The sequence below is a fragment of the Bactrocera neohumeralis genome, chromosome 4 (genome assembly GCF_024586455.1).
Source record: "Bactrocera neohumeralis isolate Rockhampton chromosome 4, APGP_CSIRO_Bneo_wtdbg2-racon-allhic-juicebox.fasta_v2, whole genome shotgun sequence".
In the NCBI taxonomy this organism is placed as follows: domain Eukaryota; kingdom Metazoa; phylum Arthropoda; class Insecta; order Diptera; family Tephritidae; genus Bactrocera; species Bactrocera neohumeralis.
In genome coordinates this window covers 26877775-26891907 of record NC_065921.1, presented here as the reverse complement: position 1 = coordinate 26891907, position 14133 = coordinate 26877775, and the positions used below count along the sequence as shown (strand labels likewise).

At 35.2% G+C, this 14133-nt stretch overlaps 1 protein-coding gene across 1 annotated transcript; it reads left to right on the top strand.

Annotated features, from left to right (window-relative positions):
- The first annotated feature begins 2685 nt into the window (after nt 1-2685).
- Nucleotides 2686-3707, top strand: LOC126756010 (uncharacterized). The gene is made up of 2 exons (XM_050468800.1): nt 2686-2841; nt 2915-3707. The coding sequence occupies exons 1-2, from the start codon at nt 2788-2790 to the stop codon at nt 3560-3562; spliced, it is 702 nt and encodes a 233-aa protein (XP_050324757.1). The 5' UTR covers nt 2686-2787; the 3' UTR covers nt 3563-3707.
- The last annotated feature ends 10426 nt before the right edge of the window (nt 3708-14133 follow it).

Here is a 14133-nt window from a genome sequence, read left to right as displayed (position 1 = left end):
TTGCCTTACAGTTTCTAGTTTTCGTACACGTAATTCTCTCGCCAAAAAGCTGCTCAATTGTCGAAAATACCTCTGTCGGACAACTACAGCATATACATACATAGCTGCCATATAAACTGAACGATCGGATTCAAGTGCTTGTATGGAAAACTTTTTTATTTGAAAAGATATCTTCAAGAAATTTGGTATGGATTATAACCTGAGAGTATAATGTAATGTCCGAAGAAATTGTTAAGATCGATTAAATATAGCATATAGCTGCCATATAAACTGAACGATCGGATTCAAGTGCTTTTATGGAAAGCTTTTGTATTTGAAAATTTAACTTTACGAAATTTTACGTGAATTGTTGCCCAAAGCATTGCCACAATATTCATACATATTGTTCAGATTGGACAACTAGAGCATATACATGGCTGCCATATAAAATGATCGATCAAAATCAAGACAAAAAATACTTTTATACATTTTTAAGCTATACAAAATTTGCCTGAGAAGGGTATTACAGCTACTATACAGTTGAACTTAATGCTTAATTTAACAAGTAAGGAAGGGCTAAGGGCATTTTATACTCTCGCATGATAAAGTGATAATCGAGATTTCATTATACGTCATTTACATATTTTTCAAATACCGTATTTTTGTAAAGTTTTATTCCGCTATCATCATTGGTTCCTAATGTTTATACTCGTATTATACAAAGAAGGCATCAGATGGAATTCAAAATAGCTTTATATTGGAAGAAGGCGTGGTTGCCAACCGATTTCACCCATATTTCGTACATGTCATCAGGGTGTTAAGAAAATATTATATACCGAATTTCATTGAAATCGATCTAGTAGTTCCTGAGATATGGTTCTTGGTCCATAAGTGGGCGGCGCCACGCCCATTTTCAATTTTAAAAAAAAGCCTGGGTGCAGCTTCCTTCTGCCACTTCTTCCGTAAAATTTAGTGTTTCTGACGTTTTTTGTTAGTCGGTTAACGCACTTTTAGTGATTTTCGACATAACCTTTGTATGGGAGGTGGGCGTGGTTATTATCCGATTTCTTCCATTTCTGAACTGTATATGGAAATGCCTGAAGGAAACGACTCTGTAGAGTTTGGTTGACATAGCTATAGTAGTTTCCAAGATATGTACAAAAAACTTAGTAGGGGGCGGGGCCACGCCCAATTTTCCAAAACAATTGCGTCCAAATATGCCCCTCCCTAATGCGATCCTTTGTGCCAAATTTCACTTTAATATCATTTCATCATTATTATTTTCGGTTTCCGCCATTTTGTGGGGAGGCAGTAGGCCGATTTTGCCCATCTTCGAACTTAACTTCTTATGGAGCCAAGAAATACGTGTACCAAGTTTCATCATGATATCTCAATTTTTACTCAAGTTACAACTTGCACGGACGGACGGACAGACGGACGGACGGACAGACAGACATCCGGATTTCGACTCTAGTCGTCGCCCTGATCACTTTGGTATATATCGGGTGATTTTTTAAGAGCTTGATAACTTTTTAAAAAAAAAAAACGCATAAAATTTTCTCATCGGTTCTTTATTTGAAACGTTAGATTGGTTCATGACATTTACTTTTTGAAGATAATTTCATTTAAATGTTGACCGCGGCTGCGTCTTTGGTCCATTCGGAAAGATTTTGGGCAACTTTTTCCGGACGGAAGAAAACTGGAATAGTTGCTGGCTTATTTCTGTAGACTTTAGACTTGACGTAGCCCCACAAAAATAGTCTAAAGGCGTGATCTTGGTGGCCAACTTACGGGTCCATTTCTTGAGATGAATTGTTCTCCGAAGTTTTCCCTCAAAATGGCCATAGAATCGCGAGCTGTGTGGCATGTAGCGCCATCTTGTTGAAACCACAAGTTCAGTTCTTCCACTTTTTGTTGCCAACAATGGAAGAACTGAACTTGGTTGACATGTCTTTGAAAAAATGGCGCTACATGCCACACAGCTCGCGATTCTATGGCCATTTTGAGGAAAACTTCGGAGAACAATTCATCTCAAGAAATGGAAAAAAGATCATGCGATTTAACGCCTTTAGACTATTTTTTGTACGTCAAGTCTAAAGTCTAGAAATAAGCCAGCAACTATTCCAGCTTTGAAAGACAACATTTCCGAAGAAATTCGAGAGTATAAAAATGCTGAAAAACTCTATTAAATATATTTTAATGAAATTAATTCATAGTTTCAAATAAAGAACCGATGAGATTTTCAAATTTTATGCGTTTTTATTCTTAAAAAATGATATAAATCTGACTCTTTTAGTTTTAGACTTACAAACAACCGTTATGTGAACAAAACTATAATATTTAGTGGCAACTCTATTAAATATATTTTTAATCCTAATTCATAATATTTTGTCATCGCCAGCACAAGATTTCACAAATTTATATACTAAAAACATTCATAAATAGCCAGGCATACATAATATAATAGATCGTTATATATGTATGTACATGAAAATAACATATGTACATACTTACATGTACACGATTCTTCGCTCAGCTCAGACTGATCTTGTAAGAGGGCTGATAAGAAAATCGAAACACTCAGCGCTCACAGCTCCTTATCAGCTAATTGACGAATGCTGCTGCTTGCTGTGAGAGTGTAATCGTTGGGGTCTCGTACAAAGTTCATACGTCTGTATGTATGTATGTACAAAAATGTGTGTGTAGCAAATATTTTCGAAACTACGCTTGAAACAAGATCATTAGTGTGCGCACGTCGTTTGTAGAGATAAGCAGCAGTTCCGGGCTGACGCTTTGCGGATTCTAAAAATGTCACAACAAATTATGAATAGATATTTCATAGCCTTGCTACTAGTGATTGGTGTAAGAGTAAAAGCAAATTCATATTTTTGTTATAAATAAAATGCATTAAGCTGCAATTTTCTCGATAACACAGCTCACCAGCACCCACGCAACCACCACCACCACCGAAGCTCCCGCTGAAGCTCCGCAAACAGCACGCGATCAATTGTTTGAAGCTGTGGCGGCCGATTACCTGAAACTACTCGACTATGAATTGAAAGAGAGTAAGGAGCTGGTTGAAAGAGTACTGGACGATGATCGATTCCAAAATATACGCAGTGAAATTTTGGTGAACAAGAAAATCACGTTACGAAACTATGTTGAGTTCGTGGAGGAGAAGTATAAGACGAAGCAGCCATCAAGGGAGTACAAAGCAGCACGTTTCTTCTACATCTTCGGCAAGTCGTTGCTATATACCGACTTCTTAGATATTGTGGCGCGTTTGGAGCCCACACTGAGTCGTTATGATTGCTGGATTGAGGAGGACTTTATGTCTTTTGGACTTCAGACTTTCATTGAGACGCTGAATCAAAAACGCGCTAAGTTGGTTCGTGATAGTGTGCGGCGTATTGATGATTATGTGAATGGCTTGTCGCCAGATCAACAAAGAAAGGCCGTGGCACAAAAGTTATCCGATTTTTCTGTGAAAATGAAGGAAGCCACAGAAGTGCAAGAGAAAATGGGTGTGCTCAAAGATTTTTTGCGTGATTATTATTTGGAAACACCGGTCGAAATGTCATAAAGTTGAAGTGTTCTAAAGTTGTGAGGATTTTCATAGGAAATTTAGTGGAAAGTAGCTGAGATGACAAATTGGTTGACATGTGTTAAAAGTTTAATTAATTTGTTAAATTATATTTAAATAAAAAACAAAATTGGAGTCAAAAAGACGTAGCCATGTTTTATAGTCACTACTGTATACAGTCTTGATACTTCATATCAGATATATTCATTCAATTTCTAATTAACTAATCAACGACTAACTGAATTTGGTGGTTGACATCGCTAGCTTAGCGAATCTGCCTAATTGTAGGCAATATTTTATTTGCAATAATTGATTTACCTTTATCTAAGCAAACATCGGGATAAAAAGACCTTTAGTGTTATAAAGATATTATAGTTTTGGTTTATAAAGCTATTACTAAAATATTGTCTACAATTAGGCATAATACTAAGTACTGTTTCGAGAAAGTATTGGTAGCGAAGTCACGCACCAAAACGTGTAACAGTTGGACCACTTTTATCATGCCTAATGGAGTAGCTCATAAGCTTTAGCAAATCTTTAGAGATCTACTAACAATTTTCTTTAAAAATTATATTTCATTATTATTTTGTCAGAATTGAATTAGTAGTTAGGCAGCGTGATCCGAGTACCCGTTTAGGCTTTCATGGCCGCCAAGGTGTAACACGTTTGCACTGTAAAGCGATTTTTGGACAATTGCGACGCTCCTAAAAGAACCATCTAAGCCATTTGCGACGATTCCATTGGTTTTCTATAGGCTTTACTAAAACCTACAGAGAGAGCTTTTACAGAGAGAGGGTCTTAAATGCTTGTTTACGAGAATTTATAAAAAACCACCGATTTTATCACTAGTTTAGACATTCGAGCAGTGAGTTTTGGATTCAGTTCAAACAAAATGTAGGCTTATGCTGGCTTTTTTGGCTACAACTAATTCCCAGAACGTTAGATTGAGTTAAAGTTAGTTTTTAGAGAGTTAGTTTAGATTTTAAAAATTTATACTAAAATGCTGAAAGAGATACAAATGCTTAGTAAGATTTAGGATTTCAGAAATCGGTAGTAGTACGAATTGGCTTATTTAATAAAGCTGTTGTGCGAAAATGGTGAAGAAAGCTGTTTCGTTTGTCAGCTTGAAATTTCATTAAACCAAGAAAATTTGGTGATGAGTTAAAAGAGAAATATCAACAACCACACATAAATTGGGAAGCTGTGAAATTCAATAGAACTAAAGTGAAAATTGTCAGAAGTTCAAGGTCGCCAAAAAGAAAAGCCGCCAATAAGACAAAAATTGCGTGAAAGAGATGTGTCTGCGAACACGAACATTTAAGTGAGTTGAAGAATAATTCCATGAATCTAATTGAAATTTCAATTGTCAAATGAAAACGAAATTGGCGTGTTCTTACATTACAAATTCTATTGAAGGTAATCTTGATGGGATTTGAAATAGATATTTTATACTAGCAATTTATTTTATTTTATTTCATTTCACTTTTATTTTTTAAGTTTATTTTTTTTTGTGGATGTGTGGCTAATCATATCTGTTAGTACCTAACAATCATCTGATTATTTGATGCTGAAACAAAATCTCACGGTGGCAATCAGCTGACTCGATGTGGTTTTAGGGTTGCCAGGAAATAGTAATAATGTTCGAATTATTTGTTGATTTCGGTAAAGTGATACATTACTGAAATCTAAAAACTTTTCCAAAATTTTGTGAAAAATATTTATTTGAAAATTAAAAAGCAATTTTTTTGAAAAATTCATAACTTTTTTAAAGTTGGACAAAAAATTTGAAAAAAACTCTCAAAAATGTTTTTCAAAGGGTAGAAATGGATGGATTAGTTTCAGCAAAATCTAAAGAGGTTGGGTTCAAAAGTGGTCGATTTGGTATGGAATACCCCATATATATAATATGGTATATACCCTTCCTTTCAAGGAGATTATAGCGACCTTCGCGACCCTTGCTTCAAAATAGACCTAGGTTTAGGCGACCACCACTTCATTCAACAAAATTTTTTTTCCAGCGAGCATTCTTTTGAGGTCTGAGAACAGCAAATAGTCGCTGGGAGCTAGAACTGCAGAATACGGTGGCTGCGGAAGCAATTCGAAACCCAATTCAGAGTATTTTTCCAATATTTTCACTGACTTGTGACACAGTGCCAGCCGACGGTAGCGATTTTCCATGCTTTGTAGCAGGTTCATCATGTTCAGTTCACTCGGATGACTATCGATTGGACTTCGGTGTAAAATGATGGAGTCATGTTTCATCTACTGCCACACTTCGGTGCAAAAACTCGGGTTTATCGCGCTTGAGCAACTCCAAACACTGCTTCGAATCATCAACACGTATCCCCACAGGAAATAGTGTAACGGTGTGATATCACACGATCTTGGTGGCCAATCGACGGAACCAAAACCTGAAAAACTCTCATGATGTGACGTGTGCGAAATGGCGCCGTCTTGTTGAAACCAAATATCCCAGAGATCGCAAGCTACAATTTCAGGCATCAACTAGTCAGTCAGTTCAGAAATATGGACGAATGATTTCACCGGCTCACAAACCACACCAAACCGTTGCTTTCTTCTGGATGAAATTACAGCTCTTGAATATCTTCAGGTAGCTCTTCGTCCCAAATGCGGCAATTTCGCTTGTTTACATAAACCAGAAATGGGCCTCATCGCTAAACAAAAGTTGTCTTGAGAACATTCGATCTTTTTGGATGTACGCTTGGGAACGGTCGAGCGGCTTCAGTTCTTGCACGAGCTGTATTTTGTACGCTTTAAATGTAAGAGCTCGACGACAAATGCGCAAAGTCAGTCCATAATTGCTGAACATTTGAATGTAGTGAAATAATAATAATATCAATACATGAAATAACGATTAAGCCTCATTACCGCACTGAAAAAACTCAACTCAGTTCAGAAAAATAATATTATGCGCTGCAGTGTTGTTGTCTAACCTTGACCCTGTTAACACACGAAAATTATGAGAACAACAAACAACTGTGGGACAACTCAGTTGTCGATTTATATGTATGAGTACGTAAGTATGTTAGTAAGTCTATAAGTCACTCAGCGTATTCCAAATCCCCTGCTCGGTTTTCTGGTTTTCTGGTTGTCTGCGTACTTAAGTGCTTTTTGATTTTCAGTTTGTTTATTGATTTTCAAAGTTTTCATGTTTTTTTGTTTATGAAGCAAGTTACGCTACTTTATTATTCGTAATTAGTGTGACTTACATGTATACATATCTATCTATGTACTGCCTTGCACGCGTGCTTAAGTTTCATGCTACCCTTTTTGTCACGTCGGACTTCGAAATGTTGTTAAAAATTTAACTTATGGATTTTTCTATTCAACAGAGACATATGTATTTTTTGTGTACTTGGCACATATGTTGCTTAGAAAATATGTTTTACCTATCAATTAGACATAAATAAAGAATAATAATATCACTGTTCAAGGATTAAATTTTCTGTAAAATTTTTTGACTTCTAAGTCCAATTAATTGCTTCGGCAAGAACACATTTTCAACGCATGGAAGTCTTGTCAAACTCTCTCTCTCTCTCTTTATTTAACAATTATCTCTCTCTTGATTTCTAATATATCTTTCTCACCTCTGCCTCTAACTTCATAAAATTGAGGATGATTGATTATTAAATAAAAAAAAAAATAAATAAAAATAAAAAATTTTTATAGCTTGCCTGTATTCCACCATGCTTCACACTCTGCTTAGCCTAAATAAACAGTGCAATGTAATATATATTTTTTCCGCGTGTTAAATTCCTACCAACTTTCCATTGTATCCATGTCATACCGAGGAAATTTAATTATCCGTTAATCAACAACAAGCAAGGGATAAAAAACAACATTCGCACAAATCGCGTTGTAAATGTTTGGCTATACTCAAAATATATAAAATTTTCCTTACTCATTCATCATTTCATTAACTCAATTGACAAATCTACACCTTCATAATGAAGCTAACAGTGTATATTATTAGTGAAAAGAAATCCCATCAAAAATAAATAAATAAAAATTCGAAAAATAAATGAAAATATGATAAGGTATAGAAACGATGTCACAGAAGTGTTTGGCGGCACCGCTTTCGTACTTTTTTAACGTTTCCCTCGACTAAATCAATTTGAGTTTTTGACAAATGGTGTGCGATCTAACTGGAATAATTTTTTAGACTCAATTGTTCATGCAATACTGAATGTATGCTGATTCTTTTAATGCACATAGTTGTCTCCATCTCACGAGAGGTTACATGATGATCTTGCAATATCAGTTTGAGCACAGCATCAGTGGTTTCCGGGACAACAACCGATTTTAGACGACCACAAAATTTGTGTTGCAGTTCTCTACGACGTCTGTTGAACCTAACAATCGATAAACTTTGGTCCTTGATGTAGCTTCGTCTACAAAAATTGAATTAAGTTCATCGATACACTGTTGTTGCATTAAGAGGCTATACCAGTGTGACACTTTCAAAAAAATTTTTTTTTTTTTGCTTTTTCGATAGTTTATATATTGAAAAATATCCTGTGAAATCCGCAAGGTCGTATCTTGAATAGTTTTTGAATGGCAGCGTTCTAAACAGCGACCGCTCAGAGGTGCAAACATATACATATATGTGAAACTTTAAACGCGTTTTTCTCGAAACGACGTTTTTCAAAATTGCTGACATTATAACTCAACGAGAAATTGACCGATCGACTTCAAATTAAAACTGGATATAGTTGAATACATTTGCTATACAATAGACTACGATCTTTTTTTTTGATTGGTTGAAAATTGTCAATTTGGCATTAAAAAAACGACCATTTTTTTCGTAAAAAAACGATTTTTTTTTTCAAAATTACGCCATTTTCTTAATTTCTGATATTTTCCAAAGACCGTAGTTCATTGTATAGAAAATATATTTAAGTTTAATAAACATTTTGAATTTTTTTGTTTCAGCTACTCAATCGACCGGAATCATGCCAGCAGTTGAGGCACTTTTTTTTCGGCACTTCCGCAGACAGCACATAACTCCGTTATTTTTCAATATTTTTGTAAAAAAAAAATTTTAATATAGCTAAAAATATACTTTATTACGTCCAAAGAATGTCGAAACATTCAATCTAGTACTTTCTTTTAAAAAAATTCACGAAAATCGCCTAATTTTTCATGCGTCACACTGGTATAGCCCCTTAAGCCGCGACGAAAGTACGCGTACGCGCGCAAATGTTCGTGATTTAATTCCACTATTTATCTGAGGTGAATATTTTGAGTTACTGTAAGCAACACAAACAGCGCTCGTACGTCAAATTGTTCTGAGCATGTATAACAACAAAATTATCAAGCTTTACGATAATAGTGTAAGTTGTCAGATTGTACCACTAGTGTCGTCAAATCCCGAAATATGAAAGACAACCTTAGTATATTGAAGATGAAACAAATTCTTTCAGTAAAAATTTTAATTAAATATTAAAATATTTGTTTCCAGTATAAAATACTGAGAAGTGCAATTAAAAAAAAAATGGCATCACAATTTTTTTGCAATAAAAGTTAATGCTAACTCTTTTCATACTTTTAAGCAATTATTTTCGGTTTTTGTATTTTTGTGTGAAGTAAAGATATATATTTTTTTAAATGTATGGCAACCCTGTAATAAAGTCAATAATAATGTTGATCAGTTAGTTTGCATGGCAGCTATTTTATATAGTTGCTCGATCTGGAAAATTTTTACAGAGATTATTTGTGAATATATCTGGTCCAATCAAAAATTTTCCATATAAGTACACGATTTTGATTGATCAGTTTTTATGGCGACTATATGCTTCAGCAGTTAGACAGCGGTGGTTCCAACAAATAGGTGGCTTCTTGACGTGTGCTAAATTTTAGATCTATGTCTCAAAGACTGTGAGGCTGCTTCGCGTGTATGCTCGTACTAACATTCGAACGGTTTATTGTTTAATGAAATTTAATTTTTAAATTAATTAAATATAATATTAATTAAATTTTATTTTATTGAAATACAATTTTTTTTATTTTATTTAATTTTATTCTGTTTATTTAATTTTTTTAAATCTATTTTATTTAATTAATTAATCCATTTTATTGCATATAAGTTGTTTCGATTTCATATTATTTTCTCTTGCTTTATTTTAATTCATTATTTTTTTAATTTTGTTTTGCATTTGTTATTTTTTCATTTAATTTAATTTAATTTTTTAGTTTATTTCAATTAATTTTAATTTTTATTTTATTTTATTTTATTTTATTTTATTTTATTTTATTTTATTTTATTTTATTTTATTTTATTTTATTTTATTTTATTTGATTTTATTTTATTTTATTTTATTTTATTTTATTTTATTTTATTTTATTTTATTTTTTATTTTATTTTTTTTATTTTATTTTATTTTTTTTTTTATTTTACTTCATTTTATTTTTTTGATTTTGTTTTATTTTATTTAAATACAATTTTTTATCTTATTCTAGTTTATTTAATTTTTTTTAATTTATTTTATATAATTTTATATAATTTTGTTTCATTTTTTTCGATTTCATATTATTTTCTTTCGTTTTATTTTAATTTTTTTTTAATTTTATTTTGTTTTTTTCGATTTTATATTATCTTCTCCTGTTTTATTTTAATTTATTTTATTTTACTTTTATTATATTTAATTCATTTTAATTTAGTGTAACATAATTTAATTTTATTCTATTTAATTATGATTTATTTTTTAATTTAAATTTTTTTCTTTTAAAATTTTTTCCCACATTTTTTATCACTTCTCGTCAAAGCCCTCTGTGCATCTACATACATTTCCCACGCCTACCTTGGCGTATACGCAATATTCTAAATTTCGTTTGTATTGATTTTCCCGCTGCGACCGTTTGCTTAAAAACGTGTGCATGTGTGCTTTTAGCCTGAGTAAACTTGTCTAAATCTGACAAATACACACAACTGTATATATTTTTACTGCATGTATATGAACCCCGCACCAACACACACTCACACACAATGATTGTTGAGTAAATCATATGAAAATGCGCATATGGGCGGTGGCAGTGTAACCCGCATATAACTTAATATAAGTGTAGGGATATGCAGTAGCAATAACAGCAACTATAACAACAACATTTCATTACTAGCACCGCCAACGGCACTGCCACCGCCTGTGATAATGCTGTCATAATCAAGGGATTTACACTTGATGAATTTGCAAATTTGTTTATGAGGTCATTCGGTTGACGCCAATTGATGCTGCCGTGCTGACAGCCAGCGCTGACAGTTCGTGCTGACAGTCGGTGCCGCGCTGAAGGCACTCATATTTGTATATATATCTCCACATGTGTGCGTGTTAGTGGCAAGCAGTGCGAAGTATGAGCTCACAATCAAATTAGTGCTTGTGCAGGCGTGTGAGTGAGCGCGGGTGTAAGTGTGTGTGTTTATGCTCGTGCAGAGCTGCAATCGCTAATTTACTTGTATACGCAACTACAAGCTGACTGTGATTTGCTCCTAACGCCACTGCTGCTACCGCTGCTGCATATTTGTTGTGGGCAGTGGTTAATGTGCAGTCAAATGCGTTATTATCAACACACACGCACACACTCACAGAGACAGTGTCTAAATTGTCCATACTACCATTGGTGAATATGTATGTGCGTGTGTGTGTGAGGGAATGTCGTAGGCCTCACATCTAAGTGCATTTGCTTGTGCGCCTCGGCCGGGCAAATATGTTGCTTTGCATTAGGCTCAAATTAACATGCGGTTCATAGGCACAGCATAGCACAGCACCACACACAGCCCAGCTCAGCCTACCACCGCATGGCATAGCATAGCCAATCTAACTGACCATTAATTTGGCCGCAAAATGTGCACCAAATTGTTTAGTGACAAATGAAATATTTGCTTGTCCTCGGCCAGTCAGTGGAATTATTGAATATTTTTGTCATCAACACACAATATTTATCAACATACATGCATACAAAAACATATTTACATATTTATTTTGTTGTACATAATGTTTGCAAATATTTTGCGCCGACAAAGAGCCGCTTATTGCTGCTCAATTTGGCATGTAAATGCCTGGAGATTTACCAAATTTTACAGATTGATGAATATGAATGAAGCCTAAAAATTATGGCAGTCAGCTCACGGTCTGCACCGATTTCATTCATAATAAAAGCTAAACCATATTGTGGCCAGGAAAATATATTCACTTAATATCTTCAAAATATTCCATGTGTGGACTATTATAACATAAAAAACGATAACCTCGGTTGCACCGAAGCTGGAAACCCTTCACAGGCGCATTTCTTATATCATAAAAAGGTGAAAATATCTTTATTTAGATTTTGGTAGATCAATCTGTATGGTGGCTATTCGCTAGAGTGGTTCGATTTAATCAATTCCTTCAGAGATTTCCCCATTGTCTACGAAAATAGTCCATGCTAAAATTCGTGAAAATATCTCTTCAAATAAAAAAGTTCGTGATCGTGAAGGACTAATTCGCGTATTTACAGACGGACGGATATCACCAAATTAACTCAGCTTGTCACGTTAATTATCAAAAGTGCTGGCTTGTTGCCATAGACTATAGACTTGATGTGGCTCCACAGGACATAGTCTAACGGCGTCAAATCGTACGACGGAGGCGCCCTATTGACTGGGCCATTTCGTGAGATAACACGTTCACCAAACCTGGTTGTGACATTCGCTGTTAGGCTTGTGGCGACGTTCTGTTAAGCACAAATTTTCCAAGTTAACAGCATTTAATTCGCTACAAAAAGTTTCGGTTACCATTGAGATGTACCGATTCTCAATCACATTAACGTGTCGGTCTTGATCTTCACGGCAGAAGTACGGCCCTACCACTCCGCCGGCTCATAAACCGCACTTTACTCAAGTACACTCATGAACATGTTTCCATGTGTTATGTATTATGAATTAATTCACACCCCGCCCAACATATTCGGCATAAATAGTGATTGAATAATGAAAACGTTATATGTGCTATAAGGGGCCGCGTAATTCGTGGACTTATTTCACAAATTTTTGGTATTAAACTAAACAAAGATATCGTACATGGTGATCCAATAAGGCGTCGATCGGAAATTCTTTTATTTTCTGATATATAAGACTTAAACTAAAAAGATCGATGAACCATTGACAAATTTTTAAACCGATTCAAATAAAACTATTTTATATTATTTTCATTTCTTTATTTATTTTATTTTTTGGTTATTTGAAGATGGAATATATACTTCCAAAACCTTTCTTCGTATATCTTGAAACAATCAGACATGTTCCGAGAATTTTTATATTTTATTATACCCCAATTATTAATTCTCCCACCCACCGGCGGATACAGTGAAATATCTAGGACTCATCCTGGATAGGAAGCTTTCATGGGGTCTCTCAGAGAAAGTAGTCCTGACCCACGGATATCCTTATGCATTTTGACTTCATACCGGAACACTTAGATCATGCCAATTTACCGACGAGGGAGCTATGGGTGGGAAGAAGCCGTTGGAGGAGAGGGCCAGTGAATTTTTATTGATTTGGGGGCAAGGTTGGTGGAGGGGTTCACTACCCTGAGCTCTCTATCCAAGCCGAGGTTGCAGCCATTAAGGTAGCAGCAGATTTACTGCTACGGAGTGCAGCCTCCTTCAGAGAAGTGAACATCCACTTAGATATCAGGGCGGAGATACTAGCCTTGAACTCATTTACAGTGCGTTCAATATTAGTCGAGGACTTCGCTATCAATAGCATCAAGTGTCTTCTGATAATGTAAGGGCCAAAGCGGAATCGCAGGTAATTGAAAAGCTGATGAGCTAGCAGGGAAAGGCACCCTGGAACCGATATCGGTAGAATGGCGGCAGGTTAGTGCTAGTATCGCCTTGTCCTATCCCCATCGGTACATATGCTGTCTCAAAAGCCTTTGGTCGAAGATCGATCGGAGAAGATCTAATAATCTCTTTTCCATCAAAAAGGCTATCCTCTTCCCAGTTTTGGGGTTTTTAACTAGCCATCGCCCTATTGGAGGTGGAAACAACTCAACAGTTCCTTCTTGACTGTCCTGTGTTTGGGAGGTCAAGACTTAAAACGCTTGGAAGCGCATACCGTCAGGCATCCCACCGAACTGATGGGAGTTGATATTAGACGCCTTCGTATTGGCTACTAATAATCCATTTGCGATCAGCCATTTTACCTAACCTAACTTATACCTAATATAGAAACATTCTTAATGTATTACAACGATGTCTCCAACTTCAACCTCCGCCTTCTGATAGCTTTTGCGGTGTCGGCGCATTTCATGGTTATGGCGCTGCGAATTTCACGTTCATTACAGTTAATCTTTTGTTTCACATAATGTTTTATGTCAGCTACTTTCAGTGGATCTAGTTGCGCCTTCAATTGTCGATCACGAAATGCTGGGGAGAGTTTGCCACTGAGCGTATGTGTCCCTAGCGTTTGACGGTCAAATAGAAAAGTCATAAGTTTTCGCGTGGCAAGTGATGCTTCCGTCCAGTCTATTGATGCTAAATCCACTTTGGATACGCGTGTGCCGTGTGGACCTATT